At 45.3% G+C, this 15,878-nt stretch overlaps 1 protein-coding gene across 2 annotated transcripts; it reads right to left on the bottom strand.

Annotated features, from left to right (window-relative positions):
• Positions 1 to 1,734: 1,734 nt before the first annotated feature.
• Positions 1,735 to 5,355, bottom strand: Ghrl (ghrelin and obestatin prepropeptide). Of its 2 annotated transcripts, XM_057783865.1 has the most exons (4): positions 5,248 to 5,355; positions 4,779 to 4,895; positions 2,638 to 2,746; positions 1,735 to 1,754 (listed from the first exon to the last, which is right to left on the bottom strand). In XM_057783865.1, exons 1-4 carry the CDS (start codon positions 5,353 to 5,355, stop codon positions 1,735 to 1,737), a joined length of 354 nt encoding a protein of 117 aa, XP_057639848.1. The 2 variants fall into 2 exon arrangements, with proteins under 2 accessions (XP_057639848.1, XP_057639856.1); XM_057783873.1 differs by lacking the exon at positions 4,779 to 4,895.
• Positions 5,356 to 15,878: the final 10,523 nt, after the last annotated feature.

Raw genomic sequence — 15,878 nt, 5'->3', positions numbered from 1 at the left:
TATAAAACTTTGACCAAAGCAAAGGGTAGCGGGGAGGTGCTTATTTTAGCTTACAGGGTATGGTCTACCGCTGAGAGCCAGGATAGGAACTCAGGTAGAGACCATGGAGGAATCCTGCTTACTAGCTTGCTTGTTCTTGCTTGTTCAGCCTGCTTTCTTATAACACCCCCACCTGCCTAGGGGTGGCACTTCTTAAAGTGGGATGAGCCTTCCCACATTAATCATTAACCAAAAAAATACCCCACAAACTTGATTAACAAGAAATCTGATGGAGGCATTTTCTCAGTGAGGTCCTTCTTCCCAGATGATTAATAGCTTGTGTCAAGTTGGCAGAAACTGAGCAGCACAGTGGACATCTGTGTGTCTCGTTTCCAGGTTTGCCAAGGGCCCCACAGCCACCTGGCTTTGTGTGCTGTGCTTTGAACAGGATCCTGAGACTTCTAAGCAAGTCATAGCTTGGGGGCTTTCTTATTGTTGTTTGGTTGTTTTTTGGTTTTTTGAAACAGGGTTTCTCTGTGCAGTCCTGACTGTCCTGGAACTCGCTTTGTAGACCATCCTGGCTTTAAACTCACAGAGATCTGCCTGCCTCTACCTCCTGAGTGCTGGGAAAGCACTGAAAGGTGTGAGCCACCATGCCTGGCTGCTTGGGGACTTCAGTATTCTGTGAAGAAGGACTGGATTGGGGTTGAACATCCATTTGTAAGGAGTTTCCAGATGGCAGTGGAGAGAGTCATCACAGCTCCTTGGCAGGGATGTGCTTAGATTTCACAGTGCCTTCCAAGTGTGCTCAGCCCTGGTTGTCTCATGCCTTGGGTTCTGGGCGGCAAAGGCTTCTCTTGAGGAGAGGTCCACGGTTCCTGCTGCGGTAGTGTTGCCTTGGCTGAGCAACACCGATCTCCTCCCTATTTATCCTAAGTGCTCACTGGACTGCACAAGGAATTTGGAGCTTATCGCTGGGCTCTTGCTTTAGTTAACGGCTCTCATCTAATGTCACTGGACTTTGGGACATGGTCTAAAGATTTGCATTAGGTGTAATATTCTTAGTGTTTCAACTGGAATTACAGTGGTAGGATGTGGGGATCAAGGCTCTTGAGCTGTGAGCTGGAGTTTGGGTACTGTTTTGGACATCTACCTAGTATCAGGTGGTGGCCAGCCTTGAGCACATGGGACATTTGCTTTCTCCAGGAGTTGAAGAGTAGAGAATGTGGTTACCTAGTCTGGTCGAGAGCCATTGCCATGCACCCATTCTGATCACCTCAGACAGTTCTTGAGTGTGTTGATTCTGATACTGTCAACTGCTATCTTTATGAATGCAGCCATTGGTGGCTCTTCTGAAGCCCCCAGTGTAGCTCTTAATTACTCAGGAAGCTCTGCTGTGTGGTAAACTGTGTTTGTGGCCTCCAATAGAACTTCTGTCTTACATTCTTCCTGTTTTACTGCTGGAATGAGCAAGGTTTCCTTTGGTTTTCAAGCATGCTCCTGCCTTGCTGTTTTGTTTTTTCTTTTTTTTTTCCTTTTCTCATGGGTCATAAACTTTAAGCATTGTTTCAATAATTTTTAAGTAAATGTGAACTTTACCATGTGGATGAAAAAAACAATATTTTGAGCATTTAGTGCACAGCTTGAGCTTTTATTCTTAAGGCAGTAGGAGAGTGCCAGGAGTTGCAGAGGAGCGTAAGGCTGGGTGTGAGTTCTTGCTCAGGAGAAAATCACAGGGGTGAGTCTTGTCAGCAGTCACTTGTCAGCTGGTGCTTCTGGATGGAAAGCAAGAGGTCAAGTCAGTCTTCAGGTTCACCATCTTGCTCGGGTCATCAGATTTGCTTTCCTTGGTATGCTGGGAGCAAGTGTGTGGTGATGGGGTGGGGACTATTGGACTTGGAAGATGGCATTTGTGGACTGTGTGCTCTTGGGTAAGTGTCCTTTTATCCCCAAATCTCGCTTTCCTCATCTGTATGGTGAGATATGTGATTGCCATATTTGTGAGAAAGTACTTAGGGAGAGAATGTTTTCTCAGCCATGGAGAAGTTGGGTATACTGAAAACAAGGGATGCAGTTCGGTGGTAGTGTGCTTGTCTAGCATGTACGAGGCCTTGGATTTCACTCCGTCACCACACAGAAAACCTAAGATATAGCTGGGCGTGTTATTGCACGCCTTTAATCCCAGCACTTAAGAGGTTAAGGTGGGCGGATTTCTGGGTTCTGGGACAGTCAGGGCTGTTACACAGAGAAACCGTGTCTTTAAAAAACTTTAAACAAACTAAAACCAAAACTTAAGATATGTGTCTCCTAGCATTTTCAGTGCCACTGTGGCAGATTCCCTTCATGAAGTTACATTGTGAAATGAAATATTTCAAAGGCAGATAATGTAAAGTGCTGGAAATAGGAATCAGCCCTACCTCACAGTGAAAGAACGGAGGCTCGGGTGGGCCCAGCAGCTAGCTAACACACTAGTTTCTGGTTCTCAGGGCTGTTGCAGATGGACCTGGTGCTCCAGCCCTCCTGGGCTGCCACACATACCAGCTTAGCACCCTTTCCCACAGGTAGTGAGGAAGATTAGAAAATGCTCGAGAGTAGAGTTAGGAAAGAAAATTTGTGTCACTCATAAAATAAGTTAACCTCCATTTCAGTTTGACTCACCTTTGACCTCTTCCCAGAGAATGTCCTGAAGAAACTTCCCCAGGGCCTGGCCATGCTGTTGGTACTGAGCTCCTGACAGCTTGATGCCAACGTCGAAAGGAGCGTTGAACTAGGAGGTAGGGTTGGGAGCATCTGAGTCTCATCCTGCCTGCCGTGCCCCAAACACCTACCTTTCCCCAGGGAGACCTGGCCATGTTGGTCGTCTGGGTATCTGAGTGGTCTGTGAACGTAATCTTAGAGCCAGAGAAGAGTGCTATCTGGTCTGGCACTCTCCCTGTCTTAGGGCGGAAGCTCAGAGAGCCCGGATGACCTCCCTGTGTCACAGATGGAGGTGATATCCAAGGATTTAGAAAGCAGGACTCTGAACTCTGTCTAGCTCCAAGTCCTTGCTTGAGGCTGCTAGGCACCAGGTGGATGGTGCCTGTTTCTCAGGTTGTTTGACCTGTAGGAACTAGGAGTCAGGAACAGCATGGATGGGGGTGCTGTGACTTATAGACCTGGGACCCTTCTAGCTTTCTCCTTAGCAACTGCTAGTTTTTCTTCTCAAACTCGATTGTCTGTGCAAGCTGGTCAGATGATCTAACCATCACAGAAGAAAACCACACATCCTTTAGGGGTGCTGCCAGGGCTGACACCCTTAGGACTGATAAAGGCGTGTGAGAGGTGGCAGCATTTGGTTCTCATGCAACATGGAAAAACCCCTTCTTGATTCAGGGTCCATCTATTTAATGTGGTGGAGGTAGTTGGCGTTCTGTCTACAGACCTGATTTTGGGGAGAAAACTTTTGAGGAGAGATGGAGCCTCAAATAGGAGGGTAGGCAGTGGCCATATTCTGTGCCTATCATGCTACAGACCTCTCCGTCTGTGCCTATGTTGCTATGTAGGCTATGATTCTCTCCTGGTGAGAATCATAGGAACTAGGAAATGTTAATCCTGGATCTGTGCTAAGATTTCTTCCCTATAAGAACTAAGTGTAGGCTGGAGAGATGGCTCAGCCGTTAAAGGCTAGGCTCACAACCAAAAATATAAGAGTTCGGTTCCCAGCACCCACGGCTGTCTCTCCAGCCACCGAAAAAAAAAAAAAGACAAGAACTAAGTGTAGGACTCTTATGACCTGGGTAGCCACCTGCCAAGTATGGACCTGGTTGTCTCAAGACTGTCCATGCCATTTTAGTGAAGGCCTTGAGGAGAAAGAGGAGTTAGTTTTAAAGTTCATGCTTCCTGTGGAGCAAGGGTTTGAGAAGATATTCAGGCTCCAGAGAGGATCAGAGACCAGGTGTTTGAGGATATTGGCATTTGCCCTTGACCAGAGAGGAGGACTCGGGGAGGAAAACCCTGGCTTAATAGCCTTGGGTAAGTGAATTCACCTTTCAGTTTGTGTTTCTTATCTACAGAATTTAGCAAATGATGCCAGCCTTGCTTAGCTTACAAAGTTTTGTAGAGAGTAAGTAATTCAAGAAAACAGTAGAACAGGGCTGGGGATGTAGCCCTTGGCAAAGCACATGCCTAGCAATTGTGAAGCCCTAGGTTGTGCTCCCTGCTGCCCAGTTAGTCATGGTTGCTGTGTTTAAAGATGAAATTGCATGTTAGACACACAGTATAGGGACTGGCATTGCCAAGTTCTACTTAATGGTTCCCAGGGGAATCCGAGGTGAACTGCTGAGAGGTACCTTTGGGTTCCTTTATTCCCTTCTCCCAATCCTTGGACTGTTTGTGGTTTTTCCTTATGCCATGCAAAATTTTTCAGAGCAAAACTGACTCCATTAGGCTACAGGTATGTGAGCTAGCCAGCCTGCACAAGCAGCCCACCCACTCTCCATAACCAGGGCAGGCCTGAGAGACCCCTGGATAGGCAGGCCTCCTTCTGTCTCTGTTTCTCCATCTGTGCTTCCTGGCTCTTTGTGACCCCCTGGAATCTGCTGATATCTTTGCTGTTGGTGGCTGCTCCCTTGCTACCTTTGCAGCGTAGTACCTGTGGACATTTTGCTCTTGGGCCAGAGACCCTGAACACCTTGTGGAGCTGTTGTTGCTGGGCTCTAATTCTTGAATAGCTTGGAAACCCATATGTGTTTAGCTTATTCTCCCCTCTCCTCCCAACTCCCTTTACTGCTACAAGAACCTACTGGTGCCTGTGTACCAACCCGGATCTCCAGTTCCTCCTCTGTCCCCTCTGCCTGTCCTCTGCCTTCTGGCTGGAGCCAGCCTTCCAGAGATCGTGGCTGCAGTTTCGCCGGTGGCTTCTTTGATTCTTTTCTTTGCTAGAAAAGAAAAGGTCTCTTTATTTTTCTTAAAATTTAAAATTGGTTTTAGTTTTTTTAAGGTAAGAGTCTCCCTATAGCCATGTAGCCCAGGCTGGCCTTGAACTTGATACTCGTCTGCCTTCATCTCCCATTGTTCGAATTACAGTGTGCACTACCATGCTTGAATGAGTTTTTCTATTTAGGGTCTTCAATCTGTATGTCCTGAAAGCAGAGTTGGGTCACATCCAGAGGCCTCCTTTATGCTGTGAGAAGGTTTGAAGCCCAGAGAGATGGAGGCCCTGCTGCTGGTCATAGGGCTGGAACAGTTCCCAGGTCAGGATGAGTATGGGGCTTGTTGAGACAGACTTACCTGGGCCTTCTGATGCTCTGGGCTAAGGAAGCTGGAGCCTGCCATGGCCACATCCATCCAGAGAACACTGAGGAGTAGCAGACTGCAGATGGTCCCTGAAGACGGCATAGCTTTGGTGGTGGGGACAGCTGGCCCTGGGAAGAGAGGGTCTTCTGTTAGCATACCTCATCTGCATGATATGTCTTAGATTTTGTTCGGGTTAGAACCCAGCAAACTTCTAGAAGGAAGGGTGGTAGAACCTGGGGTAGGGACTACTGAGTGATGCAAGGCTTCTTAAAAGGCTGGGAGAGCAGAAGACTGAGTTCTGCCTTTTCTAAACTGTTGAGGCAGAGCATGGTATGCTGGAAGGCCGTGGCGTCCATCCCAGTGTGCTTGTCCTAAGCCCTCAGAAGCCTGATGGAGCTCATTAGTTCTTTATCCAGCTTTGTTTCGGCAGCCAGACAGGTTGGCCACTGTCCCCTTTGTTCGTTGAGCTCACTGACACTCAGAGAAAGTAAGTGAATGGCCAGTAGTGAGAAATTTAGACCTCTGTGAGCACACATACACAAACAAACACACAGCAGAGAGCCTACCTGGGATGCCTGGGGTTGTGGTGCCTGCTGCCTGGCTGTTCCTTATATAGGAAGCCTTTGTTTGTTTGGATCCGGCAGCCTCATGTCCGAGGCTGTCTACTTTGCGTGGGCAGTATTGCATTCCATGGGAACTAAATACTCTTCTCTCCACTGTTGAAGAACAACAGTGGCAGTCAGGTGCCCTCAGAGGTACCCAGTTGGCTTCTGGTGGGGCACCAGCTCCTGATGTCTCCGTGGTATCCATGTGGGCTTGGCACTGGTAGAGGGTTTTGGCAGATTAGGAACTCTGAGGTCTGGCTTAGTTGTGGTATGACCGTGGCTTGCCCCCTTCCATATGAGTTGGTGTTGCCATCAGGAGAGCTTTAAGATTTTGTTCAGCTTTGCCCTGCCACTGAGCTGTTGTCTTCACAAGATCACATAGATGCTCGCTTCTGGGGTGTTCCCCAAGAAGGGCTGAACTGTCCTCCTTAGGGAGTGAGCGTGGGGGACACTCACCTGGTAGCCATGCTTTATTGGTCTTCTGTGTGGTAAAAGGTGACTGTTTGGTCTTACTGATGGTTTTTGTTTTAGACGGTTAGGCATAGTTCCCGGAGCCTTGTACTTGGTAGGCATTTTTCACTGAGCCATACCCCAGTCCAGTCCGGTGTTTGCTAACCTGGCAGCTCGCCTCTCTGTCCTCTGGCAGGTATCAAGGCCCTAGGACAAGGGATGCCCATGTGGAGGAGCAGATGAGATGGACCTGGTGTTAGTCCTGCAGTCTAACTTTAATGGGATAGTTCTTAGAAACTTTCCCACAAGGATCCTCTCCCCTTGCCTGCTAGCTCTTTGAAGATCGAGTGACAGGGTAGGATTGGCACTACTTTATAACTGATAATGTGGCCTGCAGGAGGCAGCTTTGCTGAACCATGCCTATGGTTGTGACACACATATGCCAAATTTTATTGGCTCTAGGACTTGCCACTTCTAGAGGACTTTATGTAGTTGGATACTCTTCTGTAATGCTCTTAAGATCCCAGCACTAAGGAAGGGGAGGCAAGTAGATCTCTCAATTCAAGACCAGCCTGATCTATGTAGTGAGTTCCTCCAGGATAACCAAGTCTACACAGAGAAACCTTGTCTCGGAAAATAGAACAATAAAAAAAAAAAAAAAAGAAAGAAAGAAAGAAAGAGAAAAATAGGATGGCCTGTGCCATCTAACTCCTGAAGCACTGCTTTGCTGTCCCTGCTGCCACAGTGATAGTGGCATTGCATCAATAGGGCAACTCTGGGTGGATGACCAGTTAGTTAGTGCGGCATTGACAGCAGAACAAATGGGCCCCATGACATCCTGACCTCCTAGGTAGTCTTGAGAAGATTGGGCCCTTATGGGAACTCTAGGGACAGGTGAGGCATGGGCTGGGTTGCACCTCTGAGAAAAAGACCATCTGGCAGGGGTAGCTGAAATTCTATGTTTAGTCCTAGCCCAACATTATTACCAGACACCTTCATAGCCCTGTCACCTACCTGAACTTAGAAACCATTTGGTGCTGGGGCCCAGAGGGGCTGAAGATGGAGGAAACACCTAATCCATGAGGACAGAAAGCCTATGCATGGTGACCAGGCATTGGCTGAGACATGAGGCTTGTCCACTTGGCCCCTGGAAGCCTCTGGAGGCAGGAGGTGCTGGTGTTGACTTTAGATAAGGCCACAAGTGAGCAAACACACAAGTTGCTGGCTATCTAGGGACAGAGCTGGCCCCCTCTAGTGACATACCTTGGCATCCAGAGTGTAGGTTAGCAGGGAGGAAGGTCTGGTGATGGAAGAAGTATGGAGGGAGATGGCACAGCTGTGGAAGAGAGCAGGGGCCAGGACATTCAATTCCATCCTAGCAACAGGACTTGGGGAAGACTGTATGACTCCAGGAAGGACAAGTGGCTTCCCTACAACATCCCCGCGCCCTGACTTTTAATGATTTATGTATGTGGGTATTTTGTCTGCATGTATGTCTGTACACTGGAAGAGGTCATCGAATCTCATGGGACCAGTTATAAACTGTTGTGAACCAAAATGTGGGTGCTGGGAATTGAACTCAAGACCTCTAGTAAGAAGAGCCAGTGCTCTTAACTGCTGAGTCCTTTTTCCATTGTTTGATTGTGACCAAAATCAATGTGTCAGCTTCAAGAATGGGAGTCAGACTGTTCTCTCCTGGAAGCAGGTGTCCCAGTATTCCCTCGACACCCACTGTAGTGATGGCCTCCCTGTGAGGACACAGGCTGTGGGAAGGGAGGCTGTGGAAGGTAGAGGTATTCGATTCCCTTAGAACTGGAGTTACAGGCAGTTGTGAACCATCTGATGTGGGTGCTGGGAACTGAACTCTTGTCCTTTGGAAGAGCTATATGCGCTTAACAAGTAAGCTGCCTCTCCAGCACTCTTTTTGTTAATTTGTTGTTGTTGTTTGTTTGTTTGTTTTTTGAGATAGGGTTTCTCTGTAGCTTTGGAGCCTGTCCTGGAACTAGCTCTTATAGACCAAACTGACTTCGAACTCACAAAGATCTGTCTGCCTCTGCCTCCCGAGTGCTAGGATTAAAGGCGTGCACCACCGTCTGGCCTCCCTCCCCCGTCCCACTGCCCTGCTTTTTGTGATGTTTTAAGAACAAGATTTACCTGTGGGCTCTGGCAGTGTCACTGAACATTGTTCAAGTTCCCCAAGACTTTGTACGGAATGGGTCTAACTACCACAGATAACTGCCTAGTCCAGACATAGTTACTGCCTTCTGAGTGCATTTGTAATTATTACCTGCATATGCAGTTTGCACAGAGAAGGCAAGATCATTACTTGGGTTTCTATTTTTTTTAATTATTTTTTTATGGTTTATTTAACTTTATTTTATGTGTATTGTTGTGAAGGTGTCAGATCCCCTGCAACTGGATTTTCAGACAGTTGTGAGCTGCCATGTGGGTGCTAGGAATTGAACCCGGGTCCTCTGGAAGAGCAGTCAGTGCTCTTAACCACTGAGCCATCTCTCCAGCCCCGGGTTTCTATTTCTTTACTCATTTTAGAAGTTAGGGTTGACTCATTTTTTAACATGAACTCACAAATTACATGGTGGCTTTTCAGTGAATTTATTCATCCTATCCAGTGGTTTTTCAGCTGACTAGCTAGGTTTAGGTTTTGAAATGGGCCCGGTTTTAAATAACTTTCTATTTCATTGAGATCCCTTAAGTATATTGTGTCCACTTCCTCCTCAGATCCCAAATCAAACATGTGCCTAAGAAGCATTGGTCTCCATTAGTGGGCCTTGTGTGTTCATGCAGGCTCACACACACCTTTACCTGTACTGTGTACACATGCTGGTGGAGGTCAGAGGTTAATATTAGGTGACTTCCTCAATTGCTCTCTAGTTATTTACTGAGGCAGTCTCTCTCACTGAATTGAGAACTTGCCAGTTCAGTTAGTCTAGCTTGCCAGCCTGTTAGGGGTCCTCTGGACTGTCGGGGTCCAGTGCCAGCCTGAACCATAAATTATTTCTCAGACTAGCAGACAGGCGTGGGAATATATACACAACTCACATCATTTTATTGGGAGGGAGTTTTTTCAGTGATCCCTCATGAAATCCTAAATTGATATCCTGAAAATTTCTCACCTGTGTTTATTCTCCAAACAGCTTCTATACCAGAACATAAACTGAGGGGTAAGTTCATTAGCATTCATTCTGTTTCCTAGGTGACCAGAATATCTGAGGTCACGTCCACACCTATTTATGCCTGCTCTGTGTGCCAGCTCTGTCACGTAGGCTGAATTAACATCTCTATCCCAGGCGTCCTCCAAAGTACAAAGAAGGAGCAGAACAACAATTAGCATATCCTGACCCTTTGTTTGGACAGCGTCAGTGTGGAAGGCAGGTGACCACCTCCTGTGTAGCAGGTGCAAACTGGCCTGAAACTCTGACCGCCATACGAAGTAGAAATATGGGCCTTATAATATATACCCTACCCTGGCCCCACATCTTGGGCAGTAGGATTTCAGGTGGCCTGCCACACCTGCACAGCTTTTATGGAACCACTGGGGATCCACACTCAGGTCCTCAGGCTTTTTTTTTCTCCCCCTCTCTCCACTAAGTAATCTGCTGCTTGGGAACCAGTTTTGAGATTGTATCAGGTGTATTGTTCTGGGGCTTCTCTCAGTACTGAGATTAGATATTCAAAATTTAAGGATTTGTGTGTGTGTGTTTACATGTGTTGGCAGCATGTGGTGGTTAGAGGACAGTTGCATTTGAGGATTGTTTGTCTCCTCCCACTGATGAGACCCAGGTTAAAAAACTCATGTAAGATTTGACTGCAAGTGCCTTAACCTGCTGATCTATCTTGTAAGCGCAGAAAAATACCTACTTTTAAAAGGAAAAATATTGCACTGGGTGGTGGCGGCGGCACATGCCTTTAATCCCAGCACTCGAGAGGCAGAGGCAGGTAGATGTCTGAGTTTGAGGCCAGGATGTCTACAAGACCTAGTTCCAAGACAGGCTTTAAAGCTCTAGAGAAGCCCTGTCTTGAAAAACAAAACAAAACAAACAAACAAAAATTAGGCTAGAGCATTTCTCATGGGTAACTCCAGCTCCAGGGGATCCAGTGCCCATTCTGGCCTCTGTCAGTGCTTGCGTTCATGGGCACATACCCAAACACAGACACATACTTATACATGTAATTTAAAAATAAAAAAATCTTAGAAAATGAAAAATAAAATGTAAACTGTGTAAATATTTATATTGTTAAGGAGTCTCCCTTTGCAGAGGTTGAGTTAGGGTCAACTATGATCTGGAAATAGTACTTGGGAAAGTCTAGAAATAAGCTGTTCATATGTATGGTTATCTGTAATTTACGTTTCCCCCCTCTTGTTTTGAGATAAGGTTTAGCTGTACTATATGTAGGCTGGCTTCAAATTCTTGGGTTAAAGTGATGTTCCTGCCTCATACTCTAGGAAGTGTGCGCCTAGATATATGACAGAGACATGGCTCACATATTTCAATTAAGTTTTATTACAGTTCATTGTTAAAATTGTTCTTTTGTGTGTGGTATATATGAGTTTGTAGGCATAGCTCTATGTGTACATGTGGGTGTTGCAGGAGGCTGCTTGTTTGTTCCTGGCTGCTCAGCCCCGAAATAATCACACAGAAACCATATTATTTGCAATACTGTTTGGCCAATAGCTAAAGTGTATTTCTGGCTAACTCATATCTTAAGTTAACCCATCTCCACACCACCAGGCTGTGGCTTACTGGGTAAAGTTCTGGCATCTGTCTTTGGTGGGGTTACATGGCTTCTCCTGATTCCACCTTCTTTCTCCCAGCATTCAGTTTAGTTTTCCCCAACTAGTTCTACTCTGCTTAGACCCAAAATAACCACACAGAAACTGTATTAATTAAATCACTGCTTGGCCCATTAGTTCTAGCTTCTTACTGGCTAACTCTAACATCTTAGTTTAACCCATATCTATTAATCTGTGCATCACCATAAGGACGTGGTCTACCAGCAAAGTTTTTGCGTCTGTCTCGGCTGGGCTATATGGGTTCTCCTGATTCAGCCTTCTTTCTCCCAGCATTCAATTTAGTTCCCCATCCCACCCCCACCTTCCTCTATTCTGCCCTGCACAGGCCCAAGGCAGTCCTTTATTCACCACATACAGAGGGGAATCACAACATCATGTGGGGGCTATAGCAGGACATTGAGTATCTGCCTGCCTTAGCACCTTCAGACAGGGTCACAAGGGCTAAACTACCTGGAGAGGAAGAGCTATGAAAAGCTGTTTTCTGATCTGGGTGGTGGTTGTGGTGCACACCTTTAATCTCAGCAGTTGGAAGGCAGAGGCAGGGGGATCTCTGATTTTGAGGTTAACCTGGTCTACAGAGCAATTCCAGGACAGCCAGGGCTACACAGAGAAATGCTGTTTCGAAAACCGGGGGGGGGGGGCGGGGGGGGGGACGATGGTGGCGCACGCCTTTAATCCCAGCAATCGGGAGGCAGAGGCAGGCGGATCTCTGTGAGTTCGAGACCAGCCTGGTCTACAGAGCAAGTTCCAGGACAGGCTCCAAAGCTACAGAGAAACCCTGTCTCGAAAAACCAGGGGGAAAGGGTGTGTTTTCTTGTCAGTGTCAACATACTACAGCTGTGGTTCACTGTATAAAATCACAGAGATAGGGCCTAGTAAGCTGGGGGTAAGGGATCCAGAATACATAAGTACCCTATAACTTGCTCTTGGGTGAATGTGTTGGTCCACAGGTATTCATTATTTTAATTTGATTTAAAACTATTTCTAGCCTCTTTTTATGTGTATGGGTGTTTTGCTTACGTGTGTGTGTGTGTTTGTCACATGTATGCAGTGCCTGCAGAGGCCAGAAAAGTTAAGAGCCATTGTGAGCCATCATGTGGGTGTGGGAATCAAACCTAGGTCCTCTGGGAGAACAACCAGTGCTCTTGGACCCTAAGTCCTTGTCAGTCCAACCAAACAAGAGTAAAGAACATTACCCAAATTCTTTGTTCAAATTATGCAAGCTTGCTTGTTTGTTTAGGGTTTTTTTTTTGAGACCGGTTTTCTCTGTGTAGCTTTGGAATCTGAAGTAAGCTTTATTTGTTTGTTACATTTGTCTTCCCCCACCCCCAAGACAGAGTTTCTCTGTAGCTTTGGGGCCTGTCCTGGAACTCACTTTGTAGACCAGGCTGGCCTCAGACTCACAGAGATCTACCTGCCTCTTCCTCCTGAGTGCTAGGATTAAAGGCATTGTGCGACCACTGCCTCGCTAAGCAAGCATATTCTGTCAGACACGGTTATCCCCTTGAAGTGTGTTTTTTGGTTATGTAGGACTTGGCAGAACATATTTTCCGGGTGGAGGTTAGGTTATAGGGTGTGGAACATGTCAAATTCCAAAAAGTGGGTTAAGACATAATGAAACCCAAGTTTTACAGAAAACCAAAATGAACTTTGACTTTGTAATAAGGTGGCTTCTAATCTTAATATGGAGTCAGGCTGGTCCATCATCATCTCTGCATCCCCCTTCATTATTTTAATTTGAATTAAATAGTTCTTGTTTAAAAGATTCTTCCCACAGGTACACTGAGACACATTTCTGATTAAATAAACATCCTTTAACTTAGCTGGCCACATGCAGTGGGAAAAGCTGGGATGGGAGATCCAACACCAGCCCTTTGAGTTTAATTTTCATATGTGTTGGGGTTTAGGGTCCATAAGTTGTTTGTAGGAGTATTGTATTTTTTTAGGAGTATTTTTTATTTATTTTTGTATTATTGTATTTTTTGTAGGAGTATTTTTTAATATTGCCGGAGCAAATGAATGCACTGAAGCATTGCTGGGTAGAAAGTTCTGTATGTCGGGTTAAGTACAAGAACGATTTGTGTGTTCTGTAAATGTACTGAGCTCTAAGAGCTCTTTGTTCTGTTCCTGAATGAGGACTGAAATGTCAGACTAAAATTGGAGCTGGTTCCTTTGTGGTTGTTCCTGCTCCATGTGTCTGGAAGCTCCTGTTAGTGCAGACAGTTTTGGATGGCTAGGCCTTCCCAAATTGACCCTTTTATCTTCTTCTGGTGTCTCCGTGGCATTTTTCCTTCTAAAACTTGTTTTGACAGAAACAGATACTTGATTCTTTTGATTGGTATCTAATATGTTTTCAACATTTTTATTATTTCCTCCCTTTGTGTTTAGAGTGGAGCTAATAAAGTCCGGTCTTATTGATTTAGAGATTAGTCTCATTATATAGCCTTGTGGTCTCTCTGCCTTAGCTGGGATTCTAGCATATGCCACTGTTGGACTGTCTTGTCTTCTCTTCTTCCCTTCCTTCCTTCTTTCTCTACTTCCCTTTTTCTTCCTGTTCTCTTTTCTTCTTGTTTGGCTGGGGAGACAAGAACAACTTCTTGCTCTTTTCTTCAGGCTGGTTTGAACTCCCGGACTCATTTGATCCTCCCGAGGCCTGTCTCCTGAGTAGCTGTGATTATTGATATGTGTCACTATACCCCGCTATGTGGTTTGATAGTGTATATGTGGGTAGTGCAGGTATGTACACAGACTAGAGACTGGCATCAGGTGCTTCCTGCCTTTGTTCTTCACCCCAAATTATCTTTTATCATGTGTATGTCTGTCTGTCTATGTACCTCCACCTGTAGAGGCCAGAAGGTGTTGATCCCCTGGTGCTAGAATCACAGGAGTTATGAGCTGCCTGATGTCTGGTCTGCAAGAACAATGTGTGCTCTTGAAGCTGTCTCTCTCTCTATCCCTCCACCTTATTTTGTGACACAAGGTCTCTCACTGGACCTGTAGCTTGCCTGTTTGGCTAGACTGGCTACCTAGCATGATCTTAGGATACTCCTGTCCCCATCTCTTCAGCTTTATTATGTGGGTTTGCTCTAGCCCCTGCTTATTATTAAGACAGTATCTCACTGGACTTGAACTTGCTATGTAGCTGGGACTGGCCTTGGACTTCTGATCTTCCTGCCTCTATACCCTGTCTCCTGTGATTACAAGTATGTGCCATCACCAAGCTAGAACATTATCTTGTTCAGATTTTGAATTTTAGCAAAAGGCTGCTTTTGCCAACCTGTCATGCTGGTGAGAGGTGTGGTATAATGGAAGGTTAAGCTAGTGAGGGGATATGCCCTTGAAGAGGATATTGGGGTCCCAGTTGCTGTCTCTTTTTTTTCCTTGCTTCTTCCTTTGCCATAAATGCCCACCATGATGTGGTAAACCACAGGCCAAAGGAACAGACTCAACGAACCCTGAACCAAATATCCTGAAGTTGTGAGCTAAGACCAATCTTTTTATTTAAGGCATTTTGTTATACTAACAGAAAGCTAACATCTTTATTTTAAAGGTATTTTTATTTTAGCAAGAATGGAATTCTCTGAGTCTTCTTTCACCAGTTTTATTTTGTATGATTTCTGATGAAAATTTGCCTATTTTTACTTGTTCTTGTGACTATAGTATGTCTCTAATTGCTGCTATAACACCATAAATGTACCCAATTGTTGTGGAGGATTGGGGTTTTAATTTAGTTTTTATTGTTCTTTGTGTTTTTTTCTTTCTTTCTGGAAGTCACTCTGTAGACCAGGCTGACCTGTAACTCACAGTGATCTACCTGACTCTGCCTCCCAAGTATTGGGATTATAAGCAATGTGCCACCATGCCCAGCTAGGGTTTTAATTTTAATTGTGGAAAAATACTTGGCTGTCTCTTCAAATTTCTTCCCCTTCACTTTTCCTTTCCTTGCCCTTCTCTATCACAACTCCAGCTGTACACGGGCTAGACCATATGGTATTGCCCCACAGGTCATGTATTAGTTCATTTTCTCAATTGCCTTTTCCCATACTTATTTGCTTCCTTCCAATGAGTATTAAAATTTATGTATCTTTCTGTGTTGTTTAATCTGTATAGTTCCAACCAGGGTGTATTCTAGAAATTCCACTTACTAAGTTTTTAGATATTTTTCTCATTATGTTCATTTTCCTTTATGTTCTTGAAAATGTAATAGCTGTTTTAAAAGTCCTTAGCTGCTAATTCCAAGGTCTATTTTTTTTTTTTTCCAAATGGTATTGCTACGTAGTCTAAGCTAGCCTACATAGCAACTCAAATCTCTTGCCTTATATACATTCCCCACCCTGCCTCTTTTCCTCCTGTATCTGAGTATGGAACCCAAGTCCTCACAAATTCTGGGCAAGCATTTTACCACTGAGCCAAGACCCCAGCCATGTATCTTTTCTACTCCTGGTTGAGCCATATTGGCCTCCTTTTTTTGCACACCTGTTAGTTTTGATCTGGAAGCAAGATATTCTGGTGTTGGAGTTGTCAGGTTCTGCGTTTTGTTAAATTTCTTTAAAGCAGTGGTTCTCAACCTGTTGGTTATGACCCCTTTGGGGGGGTTTCATATCAGATATTTACATTACAATTGATAACAGTAGCAAAATTAAAGATATGAAGTAGCAGTGAGATAACTTTAGGGTTGGGGTCACCACAACAGGAACTCTATTAAAGGTTGCAGGAAGGTTGAGAGCCACTGCTTTGGAAAGAGTGTTAGGCTTTCT

The sequence above is a fragment of the Chionomys nivalis genome, chromosome 1 (assembly GCF_950005125.1).
Source record: "Chionomys nivalis chromosome 1, mChiNiv1.1, whole genome shotgun sequence".
NCBI lineage: Eukaryota > Metazoa > Chordata > Mammalia > Rodentia > Cricetidae > Chionomys > Chionomys nivalis.
Note: the sequence above shows the minus strand (reverse complement) of the source record. Positions and strands in the feature narration are given on the sequence as shown.